We start from the raw sequence: 18,238 nt of genomic DNA, 5'->3' as shown, positions 1-18,238 counted from the left end.
TATTAAATAAAATTCCTAGGAGCACCAACATTTATTCAATCAAGTAGAAAACTTCACTAGTGTAATTGGTCATATCCTTGAATTTTAATTTTTTTTTGGCTACACAATGCAGCATGCAGGAATTCAGTTCCCCAACCAGGGATCAAACTCAAACCCCCTGCAATTGAAGTGGGGAGTCTTAACCACCAGACCACCAGGGAAGCCCTATCCTCAAATTTTAGAATTGGATAACAACCTGAAGAAAATTTAAATATCTTAGGCTTCTTTGTTATCAGAAAATATGTTAAAATAAACCTGAGAAATACTGTTTTCACTTTGGATTTTCCCTAGATTTCCATGACTATCTTCAATTTTAAAAACCGCAATTTGGCCTCCATTTCTCCAGCACTAAATTCCCCTGGTGGCTCAGATAGTAAAGAATCCGCCTGCAACGCAGGAGACATGGGTTCGATCCTTGGGTTGGGAAGATCCCCTGGAGGAGGGAATGGTAACCCATTCCAGTATTCTTGCCTGGAGAAGCCCCACAGACAGAGGAGCCTGGCGGGTGACAGTCCATGGGGTCACAAAGAGACTGAGCAACTAAAAAGAAAAAAAATTTCAAAAATGATCCAAGAGGTGAAAAACATAAGCTCAGGCTGCCTGCTGCTGCTGCTGCTGCTGCTGCTGCTGCTAAGTCGCTTCAGTCGTGTCCGACTCTGTGCGACCCCATAGACGGCAGCCCACCAGGCTCCTCTGTCCCTGGGATTCTCCAGGCAAGAATACTGGAGTGGGTTGCCATTTCCTTCTCCAATGCATGAAAGTGAAAAGTGAAAGTGAAGTCGCTCATTCGTGCCCGACTCTTCGTGACCCCATGGACTGCAGCCTATCAGGCTCCTCCAACCATGGGATTTTCCAGGCAAGAGTACTGGAGTGGGGTGCCATTGCCTTCTCAGGCTGCTGGGAAGTACCAAATATTTAATTCCAACAACTCATGCTTATATAAGGTTAGGAACATGGATTTTGGAGTTAGACTTGTGGGTTAAAATCCGAGCTCACTTATTAGTAGCTGTGTGACAATGAGCAATCACCTAACCTCTCTGTGCCTCATTCCCTCAAATGTAAAATGGGTGGGTTTGAAGAGTAAGAGATAATATTTGGAAAGTATTTAGAACAGTGTCTGGCCCTACTATGTACTCCAACTTTTGATTAGTACTTGTCTAAGTAGTACATGATAAATGAATTTCCAATCAGTGATTCATCATTCAATAAGTTCAGTTCAGTCGCTCAGTCATGCTCGACTCTTTGTGACCCCATGAACCGCAGCACGCCAGGCCTCCATGTCCATCAGCAACTCCCGGAGCTTACCCAAACTCATGTCCATCAAATCAGTGATGCCATCCAACCATCTTATCCTCTGTCGTCCCCTTCTCCTCCCGCCTTCAATCTTTCCCAGCATCAGGGTCTTTTCCAATGAGTCAGTTCTTCACATCAGGTAGCCAAAGGATTGGAGTTTCAGCTTCAGCATCAGTCCTTCCAATGAATATTCAGGACTGATCTCCTCTAGGATGGACTGGTTGGATCTCCTTGCAGTCCAAGGGACTCTCAAGAGTTCTTCTCCAACACCACAGCTCAAAAGCATCAATTCTTCGGTGCTCAGCTTTATAGCCAACTCTCACATCCTTACATGACCACTGGAAAAACCACAGCTTTGACTAGACGGACCTCTGTTGGTAAAGTAATGTCTCTCCTTTTTAATATGCTGTCTAGATTTGGTCATAGCTTTTCTTCCAAGGAGCAAGCATCATTTAACTTCATGGCTGCAGTCACCATCTGCAATGATTTTGGAGCCCAAAATACAGTCTCTCACTGTTTCACTGTTTCCCCAACTATTTGCCATGAAGTGATGGGACCAGATGCCATGATCTTAGTTTTCTGAATGTTGAGTTTTAAGCCAACATTTTCACTCTCCTCTTTCATTTTCATCAAGAGGCTCTTTAGTTCTTCTTTGCTTTCTGCCATAAGGGTGGTGTCATCTGCATATCTGAGGTTACTGATATTTCTTCCAGCAATCTTGATCCCAGCTGGTGCTTCATCCAGCCCAGCGTTTCTCATGATGTACTCTGCATATCAGTTAAATAAGCAGGGTGATAATATACAGCCTGACATACTCCTTTCCCTATTTGGAACCACTTCCACATCCAGTTCTAACTATTGCTTTCTGACCTGCATCCAGATTTCTCAAGAGGCAGGTCAGGTGGTCTGACATTCCCATCTCTTTAAGAATTTTCCACAGTTTGTTGTGATCCACAGTCAAAGGCTTTGGCGTAGTCAATAAAGCAAAAGTAGATGTTTTTCTGGAACTCTCTTGCTTTTCTGATGATCCAGCAGATGTTGGCAATTTGATCTCTGGTTCCTCTGCCGTTTCTAAATCCAGCTTGAACATCTGGAAGTTCATGGTTCACGTACTACTGAAGTCTGGCTTGGAGAATTTTGAGCATTTCTTTGCTAGCAAGTAAGATGAATGTTGTATGGAACAACTGATAGCCATTTGGAAGAAATAAATTTAGGTCCCTATTTCACACCACTCCCCAAAGTAAATTTCAGATGGATTTAAAAACTAGTTGTTAAAAACAAATAAATAAAATGAATTTCCCTTGGAAGGTTGTACTGTTCAAGGAAAAGCTTACACAACCATAAATAATCCACTTTTCTTTATACTTTCAAGAAACAGAGGGTAAGATCTTCAAGCCTATGATGTTAAGGGTAGAAAACCCAGTGTAAAACTCCAGTTTCCAAAATCAAGGGAGACATTGTAGCATTATACAGAAAATAAAATGAAGAACCATCTTCCTCCCTGTGGATGATCAGGAACCAGTGTGTAAGTCACAGCTTCTCCTGAAAGCAGCACTGCACAGCAGCTCCACCGCACTGTATCACTGCACGACCCGAAGCACTAGCCAGAGAAGGCCGCTCCAGTGGAACTCTTCAGCAGAAAGATCAGAAAGAAGACAATTTTGTGTGCCTATTAAATGATCTTGGAAACACTGCTATTAAATACTGAGCAGACGGGAAGCAGTATTCATAAAATATATGTAATTATAAAATTAAAACCAACAGCTGCCCAAGTACCATCATCCAACTGTGCACAGGAACGTTACTGTTTTATGTGAGGCTCCCACGGACTCCCCTGTCACACCCCAATTCCTCCCAAGTTTGGTTTTCATCATTCCTTTGCTTTTCTTCAGTATTACCACCTGCCTATATCCTCAGATATTACTTAATTTTTTAAATAAGCTAATTTTATATAAATTGATACTGTAAGTATTTTAGAATTTTTGGCTGTTTGTGGCTCAGATGGTAAAGAATCCACCTGCAATGTGGGAGACCTAGGTTCAGTCCCTGGGTTGGGAAGATCCCCTGGAGGAGGACATGGCAACTCACTCCAGTATTCTTGCCTGGAGAATCCCATGGACAGAGCCTGTAGCCTGGTGGGCTACAGTCCATAGGGTTGCAAAGAGTTGGACACGACTGAGTGACTAAGCACAGCATTATGTCAGGAAATTATCCAGGCTGTTGTGTAATATGGAGCTGTAATTCATACATCTCCACTGTTGTGCAGAATTCTAAGTATGGATATACCACAACCTGTTTTCCCATTTGAATGTGGATGACACTGTTTCTAATCCTTAACAATGACAAACCCTGCTTCTGTGAACATCCTTATAACGTGACCCCCAGCACACATACTAAATCGCATTTCCCTACAACATGTGGGTATGCCTGTTATGGCATTTTCAACTTCACTAGGTAATGCCAACTTGTTCCAAAGTATTTGAACCAATTTATATTCCCTTTACTCCATATCCTCAGGAGCAGCTGATATCTTTAAAAACACTTTTTTTTTTTTGTCAATCTGGGTTAAGAGATGTTATCTCTGCAATTAATTTGTGTTCCCCTGTTATTTAATGTCACAGAGCTTTTCCTCATATATCATTCAAATTTGACCATTAGGGTTTCTATTTTCATGAAATGCTTGGCATATCTTTTGTGCATTTTTCTACTGGACTGTCACTTTCTTATTTGATTCATAGGGTTTTTAAAAACATAGTTTGGATATTAATCTATTGACATTTATATAAGCTAACAAATGTCTTACCCCAACTTGTGCTTTAGTTTTCACTCTTGTTAAGGTATATTTTGCTGAACAATAGCCAGCTGAAAAAGTACAAATATTGTGATCCTTATTTTCTTGGTGAAATATATGCAAGAATAAAGAGGGTAGAAGTGTAATAGGGTGCATGAAATAAATGCAACATGTTTGGAATGGCCACTGTGAACAATGGCAGAAGGTATCAGCTGCTGCTGCTGCTGCTGCTGCTAAGTTGCTTCAGTCATGTCTGACTCTGTGCGACCCCATAGACGGCAGCCTACCAGGCTCCCCCATCCCTGGGATTCTCCAGGCAAGAACACTGGAGTGGGTTGCCATTTCCTTCTCCAATGCATGGAAGTGAAAAGTGAAAGTGAAGTCGCTCAGTCGTGTCTGACTCTTAGTGACCCCATGGACTACAGCCTATCAGGCTCCTCCGCCCATGGGATTTTCCAGGCAAGAGTACTGGAGTGGGGTGCCATTGCGTTCTCCGGAAGGTATCAGCTAGAAATAAGTAAAGATTCCCCAAAGCATTAAGGAGCTAGAGAAGACTGGTATAGCAAAGATGAAGTGGAGAAAACAATTCTGCTGAATTTTTTAAATGGTTTAAAAAAATCAAAAGAAGAGTATTATTTCATGATACATGAAAATTATATGAAATTCAAATTTTAATGTCCATAAACAAAGTTTCATTGGCATATACCCACAGTCATTTCTGATACTGAACTATCTTTGCATTTCCAGGATAACATTTTTTTTTCAAACTTTAAACTTCTTGTTTTGAATTGGAGCAGAGGGATTAGCAATGTTGTGGTCGTTTCAGGTGAACAGTGAAGGTACTGAGCAGTACATATACAAGCATCCATTCTTCCCCAAACTCCCCTCCCACCCAGGCTGGCACCTAACACTGAGTAGAGACCCACATGCTGTACAGTAGGTCCTGGTTGGTAGGATAATATTCTTGAAGCAAATGAACCTATATTTTTCCATTTTTCTGTAGTCTTCATCTTGTTTAGCAAAAAGATTACAATGATTCAGCAAACATGCTGTGCACAGCTTTTAACCTTTCCATTTTCTGCAATAATCTGGATAAATAGGAACTGTTCCCGGAAAATCTGGTAGAACTCATCTGTAAACCTCATTTGAGATTGGACTTCTTTCAGGGAGGAGAGATCTTCAATATTTCAACTGTTTAACAATATTTATTGTATTACTCATATTTTCTATTTCTTCTTATGCCAATTTTAACAATTTATATTTAGGAATATATAGCTGTGTATAAAACTGCTATTTTTATAATTCTTTATTCTACCTTTATTGTCAAGCCTGTAGTTATTTCTTCTATTTTATCCCACATTTTATTTCTCTGTCTTAACTATTTTAGAGCTAAGGCAGCAATATATTCGGCTTATTATCTCGCTAGAAAATTAGTTTTTTGCTTTGTTATTAATCTTTCATAAACTTTACTTAAAAAACAGCAATTCTTTATACTAATAAAACTAAACAACATAATTTAAAAAGATACCATGTACAACAACATTAATGTAATAAGGGTTTAGGAATTAACTTAATCAAAATGTATAACTCTCCTATTGGGAGAAGAAAAAGCTTTTAAACTCTTAACAAAAGAACCAGAAAATGATCTGAACAAATGGGGATATATTACATGTTCTTGGGTGGAATAATTTAATATGTCAATTCTTCCCAAATTAACCTCTACCTTGTATTAAATCCCCACAAAAATCACAGTTATACTTTTTGAGGAATTCAGTAGACATATTCTAAAATTTATATGAAAGAATAAAGGTCCACAAATAGTTATGTGAACTTTGATAAAGAAAAAAATGAGGGACCAGCTCTACCAGATATTAAGAAACAGTACAAAACAGGTGAGATAAAAAATGAGACCTTGCTGAAACAACAGCTAAAAGGACTAAAAAAATCAGAAGAGAGTTCAGAGACAGATCCATGTACCTTGAGAACATAGTGTACAACAAAAGATGGATCAATGGATGGATTTTTTTTAGGATGTGGTAAAAATTGACTTACTGTGGAAGGAAAAAAAAACAAACACCTGAAATCCTACCTAATTCCAAAAATGAAGACAGACTCTAGACCAGAAGGCAGATTATGACCTGAATGTTCAACATCTGCCTTTGCAAATAAAGTTTTATTGGAAGAAACCACACCCATTCATTTACTGGTAACTATGACAATTGCACCCATCTCACACGATAGCAAAGTAACGCTCAAAATTCTCCAAGCCAGGCTTCAGCAATACGTGAACCGTGAACTTCCAGATGTTCAAGCTGGTTTTAGAAAAGACAGAGGAACCAGAGATCAAATTGCCATCTTCCGCTGGATGCATCGAAAAAGCAAGAGAGTTCCAGAAAAACATCTATTTCTGCTTTATTGACTATGCCAAAGCCTTTGACTGTGTGGATCACAATAAACTGTGGACAATTCTGAAAGAGATGGGAATACCAGACCACCTGACCTGCCTCTTGAGACACCTATAGGCAGGTCAGGAAGCAACAATTATAACTGGACATGGAACAACAGACTGGTTCCACATAGGAAAAGGAGTTTGTCAAGGCTGTATATTGTCACCCTGCTTATTTAACTTGTGCAGCGTACATCATGACAAACACCGGGCTGGAAGAAGCACAAGCTGGAATCAAGATTGCCGGGAGAAATATCAATAACCTCAGATATGCAGATGACACCACCCTTATGGCAGAAAGTGAAGAGGAACTCAAAAGCCTCTTGATGAAAGTGAAAGAGGAGAGTGAAAAAGTTGGCTTAAAGCTCAACATTCAGAAAACGAACATCATGGCATCTGGTCCCATCACTTTATGGGAAATAGATGGGGAAACAGTGCAAACAGTGTCAGACTTTATTTTTTGGGCTCCAAAATCACTGCAGATGGTGACTGCAGCCATGAAATTAAAAGACGCTTACTCCTTGGAAGGGAAGTTATGACCAACCTAGACAGCATATTCAAAAGCAGAGACATTACTCTGCCAACAAAAGTCCGTCTCGTCAAGGCTATGGTTTTCCCAGTGGTCATGTATGGATGTGAAAGTTGGACTGTGAAGAAAGCTGAGCGTGGAAGAATTGATGCTTTTGAACTGTGGCGCTGGAGAAGACTCTTGAGAGTCCCTTGGACTGCAAGGAGTTCCAACCAGTCCATTCTAAAGGAGATCAGCCCTGGGTGTTCTTTGGAAAGAATGATGCTAAAGCTGAAACTCCAGTACTTTGGCCACCTCATGCGAAGAGTTGACTCATTGGAAAAGACTCTTATGCTGGGAGGGATTAGGGGCAGGAGGAAAAGGGGACAACAGAGGATGAGATGGCTGGATGGCATCACAGACTCGATGGACGTGAGTTTGAGTGAAGTCCGGGAGTTGGCAATGGACAGGGAGGCCTGGTGTGCTGCAATTCATGAGGTCGCTAAGAGTCGGACATGACTGAGCGACTGAACTGAACTGAACTGATGGCTGTTTTTAAGTCCTAATGGCAGAGCTGGAGAGTTGTGACAGAGACCATCTAGCCTGCAACATTTAAAACAGTTATTATCTGGCCTTTCAAGAAAATTTTTGCTCAGTCCTGCTCTAGATAAAGACTTTACTACCAAGGTAAAACTATAAAATTAACAAAACACAATATATCAGAATATCTTCTGACCTTAGTGTGGGGGAGAACGTAAACAAAACTATGAATTATAAACCACAAGCAAAAAACTCTTTAAGCTGGTTACACAGAATAAGAATTTCTGCTCAATGAACAGTATCATGGATGAAGGCACTGCTAAAAGACAAAGAAGTTATTTGAGAAGTACAAAACCAACAAGACACCAATGTATCTAAGAAACATCTATCATTTAATAAGAACAAGGACCCCAAAAGAAAAGCACAGAATTAAAAGTAGCAATTTGCAGGGAAAAAAAACCTAAATATATAATAAGAATAGAAAGAGATGTTCAAATACAATAGGAATCAGAGAAATGCAAATCAAACCAACAAAGAGATGTCACTAATTTAGCCCTCAGACTTGCTAAAATTAGACGGCAACACAATGCCAAGCAATGGCATTATATAGAAACCCATTTCCTCCCAATTCTGGTATTAACTATCAGTACTAACTAAAATGAAAATTCACCCTATCCTGGAAGTAAAAATCTAAGAGGTAGTAAAATATAATAGTTATTATGTACATTCAGTCAGTCAGCGTTGTGCTGAATGGAGTGCACCGCTGTGACTGCGCTAGCGCTCACAAAGCGCATTTAAGAAAATAAAGCAGGTAAACACTCGCGTTGGAGAGTTTTCTTAACTCAAGTGTTTGCAGGTCAGAAAGTTAGCCAGAAGACATTTGTATGTTTTATTGTTAACCTGGATACAAGTTTTTACTCGAAATTGTGTCACACATATTTGTGATCGTCACTCAGTCATGTCCGACTCTTTGTGACCCCGTGGACTGTGTGGCCCATGGGCTCTTCTATCCATGGAATTCTCCAGGCAAATACTGGAGTGGGCTGCCATTCCCTTCTCCAGGGGCTCTTCCCAACCCAGGGATCAAACCCTGGTCTCCTGCATTGCAGGCAAATTCTTTATAGTTTGAACCACCAAGGGAGCCCAGACATATTTGTAAGGAATTTTAAATATAACAGTTTCTAAAATCATTAGTTTGTTTTATTCTTGACTGAGTTGAAAGTAATACATACACCCATCATTAGAGATAAACAGAAGTAGAATAATGTTCTCCTTAAACTTTATGTATACCAATAAACACACGTGTAATACACACACAATTTTCAGCTTCTGAACAAGCTGTTCCTGCGTCCTTCCGCCTCTGCTCACAGTTCCAGTTACAGCAGTGGCCACGTCCAGGCACGAGCCGTCCCTTTCCAGGCCGCCTTGTACGTCTCCACAGTGAGCAACGACGAATCTGGCCTCTCCGCTTTGTCACAGTCCTTATAGCAGCGCTTCCATCTCACTGCCACAGCCTACTTCAGATCCAGCCTCAAATTCAGACCAAAAATTACAGCCTCAGCTCTTTTTTTCTCCCTCTCCCCCCGCCCCCTCTTCCCTCCTCCACTTTCTTCTTCCTGTCCTCTGTGCTTCCTCCCTCACTATGTCCATCTATCCAAGCAGTATTTCCTGAGTATCTGTTACATTCCCGGTGCTGTTTCATTGCTGGAGATTCAGCAGTGATGAAGACAGGCAAGGTCCCTGGCTCTCTCAGAGTTTCCTTTTGGTTCTTCCTTCACATATATTTATTCTACATTCAGCCACAAAACAAATTTCCTAGTGAACTGCTCTGCCCCTTTCCAATTCCTTTCTAAAATATCTACTTGCTTTCCATGGCCTGCAGAATAAAGTCCAAATTCTGGCTGACCTTCCAGGATCTTTGAGGATCTGGCTTCTCCCAGCTGAATTTCCCATTACTCCACTCTGTACACTTGGTGCTTCAGCTAAACCTGATTGCTTGTTTTTTGTTTTTTTCCTCTTTTTTTTTTTTTTAATTTTATTTTATTTTTAAATTTTACATAATTGTATTAGTTTTGCCAAATATCAAAATGAATCCGCCACAGGTATACATGTGTTCTAAACCCTATGGCAAAGGGAATGAAGTAGTATATGAGAAAGTTACAGGTGAATAGAGCAACGACAACAACAAAAAAACCTAACACAAGATGACACACAAGAATAGTAAATGAAGAAAGGAAGAGAAAATAGACTGCTCACAGCTTCCCACAGCTGTGCCCAGGGCAGACCCAGAGCCCCGGGGACAGGGCTATGTTCGCAGGCAAGGCACGCTGATCACTCCGGGGAAAGGTGACTGTGCCACAAGAGGAGGGAGGCCATAGAGCTATGGTAGGAACAGATTTCCTCTCATCTCTGAGCTAAGGAGGGTCTTGCACACATCCAGTGGTGGCAGGCAGCTGCCCTGGCCTCACGGAAGCAGGCCAGGTGACCAGCAACAGAAGTGCTACTGTTTGCAGGTGGTGATGAGAGCACGGCAGCAGATAGCAGCACCCAGTGTCGAGCAGAACCACGCGAAGGAAGCAGCTGAGGCCCTCCAGGCTCAACAGGACACATCAAAGTCCTGGCTTAACTAGCACAGCAGAACCTAAGGCTGGAGCTGGGGCCTCAATGCTGTGGTAAGAGGTGAAGGTCAGAGAGCATGAACCTGGGGCCTGCAGGACACACACGAGGCAGGGAAGTAGAAAACCTCCAGACAACTGGAGGACACTGTAAAGTGGCTAATAGTTTCTAGTAGCCCAGGGGAGATTTATGTCGTAACAACCTGTGTTTAAGAAGGAAGTGCACAATTATAGTCAGTTAATCTATGACAAAGGAGGCAAGAATATAAAATGTAGAAGAGACAGTCTCTTCAATAAGTGGTTCTGGGAAAATCAAGAAGCTACATATAAAAGAATGAAATTAGAACCTTCTCTAAAATCACAAACAAAAATAAACTAAAAATGGACTGAAAACCTAAATGTAACACTGGATACTATAAAATGCCTAGAGGAAAACATAGGCAGGACATTCTTTGAAATAAATTGCAGCAATCTTTTTTTCGATCCATCTCCCAGAGAAATAGAAGCAAAAGCAAAAATAAACAAATGGCACCTAATTAAACTTAAAAGCCTTTTGCATAGCAAAGGAAACACAAACAAAATGAAAAATACAACCTATGGACCAGGAAAAAATATTTGCTAATGATGGGACCAATATTTGCTAACAATTTCCAAAATATACAAGCTGCTCATAAAGCTCAATATTAAAAAAAAAAAAAAAAACCAACAACCCTATCAATAAATGGGCAAAAGACCTAAATGGATATTTTTCCAAAGACGACATACATATGGCCAACAGGCACATGAAAAGATGCTCAACATCACTAATTATTAGAGAAATGCAAATCAAAACTACAATAAGATATCACTTCACACCAGTCAGAATGGTCATTATTACAAAGTCTATAAATAATAAACGCTCGAGAGAGTGTGGAGAAAAGGGAACCCTCCTACACTGTTGGGAATATAAACTGGGACAGCCACTATGGAGAACAGCATAGGTTCTTTAAAAAACTAAAAATACATCTAGTGTGTGTGTGTGTGTGTGTGTGAATTGCTCAGCTGTGTCTGACTCTACAACCCCATGGACTGTAGCCTGCCAGGTTCCTCTGTCCATGGAATTCTCCAGAATTCTGGATTCTGGGGAATAATGGAATACAGGAGGGGATTCCCTTCCCCAGGGGATCTTCCTGACCCAGGAATCGAACCCAGGTCTCCCACATTGCAGACAGATTCTTAACCATCTGAGCCACCAGGGAAGCCCCACATGATTCAGCAATTCTACTCCTGGTTATATAACTGGAGAAAACGCTAATTAAAAAAAGATGCATGTACTCCAATGTTCATCACAGCACTATTTAAAATAGCCAAGACATGGAAGCAATCTAAATGTTCATTGATAGACGAATGGATAAAGATATGGTAGACATACACAGTGGAGTATTATTCAGCAATTAAAAAAGAATGAAATAATGCCTTTTGCAGCAACATGGATGGACCTAGGGATCAATGTACTAAGTGAAGTCAGACAGAAGACAAATATCACATATCATCACTTGGATGTGGAATCTAAAATATGGTACAAATAAACTTTATTTACAAAACAGAAACATACTCACAGACACAGAAAGCAAAGTGATATTTACCAAATCGGAGAGCAGAGGGAAAGATAAACCTGGAATTAACAGATACAAACTACTATAGAAAAAACAGGTAACAAGGACCTACTGTGTAGCACTAGGAACTATATTTAATATCTTGTAACAACCTATAAAAAAAAAATCCCACGGACAAAGGAGCCTGGCAGGCTACAGCCCATAGGGTCACCAAGAGTTGGACATGACTGAGTGACTAAGCACGCGCACGCACACACACACACACGCACACACACACACACACAGAATAACCTATAATGAAAAAGCCCCAAACTTATGTGCATATAAAATGACATTCTTAAAACAGCATCCACTTACTAGTGATCATCGCTCCAGTCACGGAAGCCAGAAATCCGATGCTGACGGCGATAACGGAGATGACTCTCCCTTGCCGATGCCTCTGCAGCATCACGAACATCAGCACTCCGGCAGCACCATGGACGAACAGAGAGGAGAAGAGGGCCCAGAGGAAGATCCAGTACCACATCTCTGAAAGGGAAAGCAAGGTGTTGAAAACTGTGCTGGAAAACCTCTTGGAAAAATCCAGCGTGAGCACCCATAGTCTGGATGATCATGGTCTGGTTAGAGATCGTAGATACAAACATGCCCAGTACAATACTTGATACATAGTAGTACAAAATTTTAACAATTATCATCATTACTACTACTGGATGGGGAAATCAACCTCCATGACTTCACCAGGTCAAAGCTACACTCCAATTTCCTCTAAATGTCCCCATGACACAGCTATGCTCTATTATTTTCTCTGATACACCCTCTTGTTTGCAAATCTCCTGGAATAAATTATATAAGTTAATTAATTGCTGTCTGATATATAACTGTCTACACTAAGTGTCCAAACCTTAAAAAAAAAAAAAACTACCCCTTAATTCAAATAATTCCAGAAGTGAGTCAATGATTTTTGTCTTTTACAATTTTAAGAAGTTTAGGTCCTTTCCCTCTTGGCTCTCGACTTTGTATACTGAAGAACCGTCCGTCAGAATCTTTTAAGTTCTTTGTCTCAGGTCATATACTAGCCCTTACCCAGAACTCATCAATGTGGTCTCAACTGCTTTCACTGAAGTCGGCTACAGACACCCAACGGGCATGCCCTCCAGTCTCTCTCTAGCACCCACTCCCTTTCTTTCTGGCCACCTGCCCCTCCATCAGTGCACACGGTTCCTGCAGAGACTGCCTGTCCTCGCCCTGACTCCATCCCCCTGACTGTGCCTGCTCGGAGGAACATCTGGACAGGCCACGGATCCAAACTGGGTCCATCAGCCCCTTCCCCTGGGAACTCTGAACTGGGACCAAAACCGAGCACCTCAGTCTTTATCCTTCAGGCTGAACCTGAAGGGCTCAGGCTTTGTGAACAGTCATCTCATCATCACGTGATCAAACCCATGATAACAGGATAAAAGAAAAACAGAAGCATCAAAGGCAGGGGACAACCAAATCCCTTATTCCAGTGCTACATACAGCCCTGCCATGTTAATACCCTTAGATTCAACGTGATAAAATCTCCTTGTAATGCAATCCTTTTAAATTGGCCCATGTACGGTTTCTGTTATTTATAGCTGAAAGAACTGACTCCAAAATATTTAGATGTCACCTTCAGGATCAGCCTTGGTATGCAAACATTCTGTAGTGCAAAGTATCTCATCTGCTATTTGAGCTATCTGTTCACTCTCTATCAAGTGAAAAAGAAGGGCAATAAAATAGTCATGGATAAAGAGAACAAAAATGGATTAATTGAAACTTATTTACTCAAACATCACTGGAGTACAGATATACACTGCTGGTGGGAATGTAAAACAGGGCATCAGCTATGGAAAACAGTGTGGTAGCTCCTCCAAAACTAAAAAAAAAAAATGACCACTTGATCCAGCAATTCCATCTCTGGGTATATATCCAAAAGAATTAAAGTAAGATCATGAAGAGACAGTTGCACAACTATGTTTACAGTAACGTTATTCACCATTGCCAAGAGGTGGAAGCAACTCAAGTGTTCATCGATGGATGAATTAATAAACAACAAGGTTTATATATACAATGGAATATTATTCATTGGGAGAAAATTCTGTCACATGCTACAGCATGTATGAATCTTCTGGACATTATGCTAAGTAAAATAAACCAGGCACAAGAGGACAAATACTGGTAAATTCCACTTCTATGAGGTATCTAAAGTAGTCAAGTGAACAGAAACAGAAAATAGGGTGGTGTGTGCCAGGGACTTGGGGCAGAGGAAATGGGGGACTTCTTGTCTTAAAATGGGTACAAACACCGAGGATCTTTGCAGCAGTGGAGTTGTTCTGTATTTTGATTTTGGTGGTATACACATATACAAATGGTAAAACTGTAAAGAAATAAATATAAACACACCCATGAGTACAGGTGTACAAGTAACACCTGTGAAATCTGAAAAAGGTTGGTGGATTGTATCAAGGTCAACATCCTTGTTTTGGTATTATACACTGGTTTTTCCAAGATGTTCCCATTGGGTAACTGGGGTATAGCTCAGTTGGTAAGGAATCCATCTGCAATGCACAAGATCCCAGTTCAATTTCTGGGTCAGAAAGATCTGCTGGAGAAAGGACAGGCTACCCACCCCAGTATTCTTGTGCTTCCCCTGTGGCTCAGCTGGTGAAGACTCTGCCTGCAATTCAGGAGACCCCAGTTCAATTCTGGGTTGGGAAGATCCACTGGAGAAGGGACAAACTACCCACTCCAGTATTCTTGGGCTTCCCCTGTGGCTCAGCTGGTGAAGAATCTGCCTGCAATACGGGAGACCTGGGCTTGATCCCTGGGTTGGGAAGATCCCCTGGAGAAGGGAATGGCTACCCACTCCAGTATTCTGGCTTGGAGAATTCCATGGACTATATATAGTCCATGGGGTTGCAAACAGTCAAGACTCGACTGAGCAACTTTCACTTTCACTTTTCAACTGGGGTAAAGGCCACTTGGGTTCTCTCTGTATTATTTCTCACAACTGCATGGGAATCTACAATTATCTCCAAATTAAAGGTTGAATTTTTAAAAGGGAGGATATATAGCAAACAGATTTTATTTAAAAAAATAAATCAGTTTCACCCTGCCAAATTCGTAAGAATTGACACTTAAAATGGACTGATAATTTCAAGGAAGAGAAATCTGATAAATCTCTGTGTTAAAGAATGCTTCTCTATGGCAGAAGAGCGAGACGCTCGTGATTAAGGAAAACAGACAAAGCTTGCCTTTCAGAGGCTTCTCTCTCTTAGCTTTCAGGGAAACAATGCTTTCATGCTGTCGCTCCCAAACAAATAGCTTCAATTTATAATAAATGCATTAAAGACAAAAGCGCTTAACTTGCCCAGATGATATTTGTATTTTAAAAGATCTAACTTTTCAGAGTGAATCTAACACAGTGAGAATATAAGAGAACAAAAATAGCGGGTGGGGAGATTTTCTTCAAGGGAGCTTTGAGATGAGAAAAGGCTCTGTAGCAGGCGCCCGCTCTTAATAAGAGGAGTCAGGCATCAGTCATTTGCCTTGAGCCCCAAGCCTGCTTCTTACCAGAGTGAGCCCCCAAAGCACTTTTCTTTGTTCTCCTTGTCATGCAGGTGGGGTGAAAAATTTTGTGACCGTATGTAACGCTATGAACAGGAATTATTGGACGTTATTAAGTAATGTTGTCTGCCTACTGACTATACAGCTATTGACCTCAACAATAAATTTGCCTAGTAATTAGGAAAAGTCAATTTTTAAGTCTAATGTCTTATAAAATCCCTAGATATCAAAGAATGATATAACAAAAGGCAGAATCTCAAACAGTCCTGTAAGGATCAGTACAGGATTATCCCTCAAGCAGACTGAGCACAAACTACCCAAACTCAAATTTATTTTTATGTTTCTTTTTTTTTAATCACACTATTTATCACAGAAAAGAAAACCTGAATGCTGCTCAGAATATCTAGAATTTAGGTTGCATGTTGTTACTACTATTTTAAATTACCTGATAGATCAATACCAACCACCCCATCAGTGAACAGGGAGGGCCTCTGAAGACCTGGATAAACAAGTCTGTCTAAGGCCTGACTCACTTCTACAAATGCAGGACACCTGGAGAACTAACTGCAGGCCCCTAAGAGTAGAGCAAAGACAGACGCCCCAGAGAAGGAAGGGGTGCTGAGACCAGGAGAGGAGGGGGACCACCTGTTCTCAACTGGTGTGCACGGCACGGCTCACACGAACAACCCAGAGGCCCAGGCTGCTCTCCCGACTCATACCCCGCCTAACCTGCGCTTCCAGCAACTGAGCAACAAGGAAAGGAGGGAGCCAGAGGGAGGCTTCTCTGGTGCTAAACAAAATACAAAACAAAAAATCAAAAAACACACTCTACAAAACAGAAGTACACTACCCCTTCAATCCCTGCCTCGATAAAGGGAATGATAGCAGAGTCGGTAGGTCTGTCATCTAGAGAGAGTTTTAGCTGCTCTGGGGTAATTCTTGTGAGCAGCCTGGGTTGAGAAGCACTGGCCTCACAGAGCATCTTCTCCTTTGATGAATTCTAGAATGAAAAACTATTTTTAAAAGACAGTGTATCTGCAGTAAAACAGTGTGCGTGTGTGTGTTTACCTTCAGTGGCATCAGAGGCAGGGGAGCTGTGATCTGTTCAGTGTGTGTGTGTGTGTCTGTGTCTGTGTGTGTTTACCTTCAGTGGGATCAGAGGCAAGGGAGCTGTGATCTGCTCCAGCGTGTATGTGTGTGTGTGTTCCTTTTTGTCGTGTGTGTGTTCATTCTTGTGTGTGTGTACCATGTGTGTGTGTGTGGGATCAGAAGCAGGGGAGCTGTGATCTGTTCCAGTGTATATGTGTGTGTTTGTTCTTGTCATGTGTGTGTGTTCACTCTTGTGTGTGTGTTCGTTCTTGCCGTGTGTGTGTGTGTGTGTGTGTGTGTGTGTGTGTTTACCTTCAGCGGGATCAGAAGCAGGGGAGCTGTGATCTGTTTCAGCCTTCAAGCAATACTAGAAATAGCCTCGATCCCAGTCTGGATCTCTCATCAGCCCTGGTTGCCAAGTCACTAGAAATTATCTTCTGTGCTTTTGTTTTTAATCCTTGGACAAAATTATTTCTGGGAAATGAATTTCTCTAGAGTATATTTAACCAAGTAAAAACAATTCAAAGAATGGTACATATTGTATGACCCCGTATTTGTTAAAAATAATAGGTACAGAGAAATACAGAAAATAATGGCTATCTTCTAAGAATAAGAGAGGATATGCGTGATATTATTTTACTCTTCACTGGTTATGTTTTAGCAACCAGCCTGAAGTTCTGTTTTACTGCAGATATACTGTCTTTTAAAAATAGTTTTTCATTCTAAAATTCATCAAAGAAGATGCTCTGTGAGGCCAGTGCTTTTCAATCCAGGTTGCTCACAAGAATTACCCACAGATAGCTAAAACTATCTCTAGACGGGGACCTGAACAGCTCTGTTTTCATTGCCTTTATCAATCATGACATGCAATAAAGACAGAAATTACTGCTCTAGGCTAAGGTTACACATGAGGTACCTATAAAAAAAAATCCCAAAGCCATAAAAACAACAAAACGTATCTTACTAGACAAACACTAAATATAATCTTTAATCCTCTACAGTGGATCTAACCCTTCTAACAAAAATCATACTGAACACTTACATGTACTCAACATACTCTAAGCCTCGAGGTGACGATAATACACCAGTAAGACTAAACTTGGGGGCTGCTCATAGTTTCTCTCTTCTTAACAGAAATGGTCCTCACTGTACGTTTAACTGATCTGTGTTCAAACTGAGTTATCTCAAGCTTCCATCAAATCTAAGGTGTGGCAACCGTCCCCCTTAGTTTCTGACATGAGACCTCTCTGTCATGGCGGTGTGTCCCACACTGGCGGCTCATTAAATTTCAGGGAGATGATGCCTTTATAATCTGAGAAAATCACCTACAGCAGGGATTGGCAGAGTATGATCCACGAGTCCTAGCAACCACCTGACTATGGGGCACATATTACCACAGGGACAAAGAACCAGAGGAAGAAATATCAATCAAGAAAGATCCCAAGAGAATCTGTTACCACCTGAATTGTTAATAAACAGGACTGAACCACTGAACTGAATGATAAAACATACCGGAGACAGACGAGGGTAGGGGGTGGAAAACGGCTCATGGTTCTCAGGCCTGGCTGGTTCTCAGGCCCGGCAACCTCTGGGTTGGCTACTGCCAAGAAATACTGAGAGAAGATGCTCCGGATTACAACGTGGGCTGGGGCCAGAATGGCTTTTGTGGGGGAGGGGAGGCTGCTTATAGACCCTAAAGATATAGACTTCATTTCAAAGGCTGAAGGTAATAAG

General features: G+C 41.1%; 1 protein-coding gene across 4 annotated transcripts in view; it reads right to left on the bottom strand.

Annotated features, from left to right (window-relative positions):
• Positions 1-18,238, bottom strand: part of TMEM170B (transmembrane protein 170B) — a 128,050-nt gene that overhangs the window by 97,271 nt on the left and 12,541 nt on the right. For all 4 annotated transcript variants that reach the window (XM_025265728.3, XM_025265723.3, XR_003103789.3 and 1 more), the window contains exon 2: positions 12,185-12,355. In XM_025265728.3, coding sequence (XP_025121513.1) covers positions 12,185-12,355 — 171 coding nt within the window. The remainder of the gene's footprint in view (positions 1-12,184; positions 12,356-18,238) is intronic.

Source organism: Bubalus bubalis, chromosome 2 (assembly GCF_019923935.1).
Source record: "Bubalus bubalis isolate 160015118507 breed Murrah chromosome 2, NDDB_SH_1, whole genome shotgun sequence".
Lineage (NCBI taxonomy): Eukaryota > Metazoa > Chordata > Mammalia > Artiodactyla > Bovidae > Bubalus > Bubalus bubalis.
This window is presented reverse-complemented; position numbering and strand designations above follow the sequence as displayed.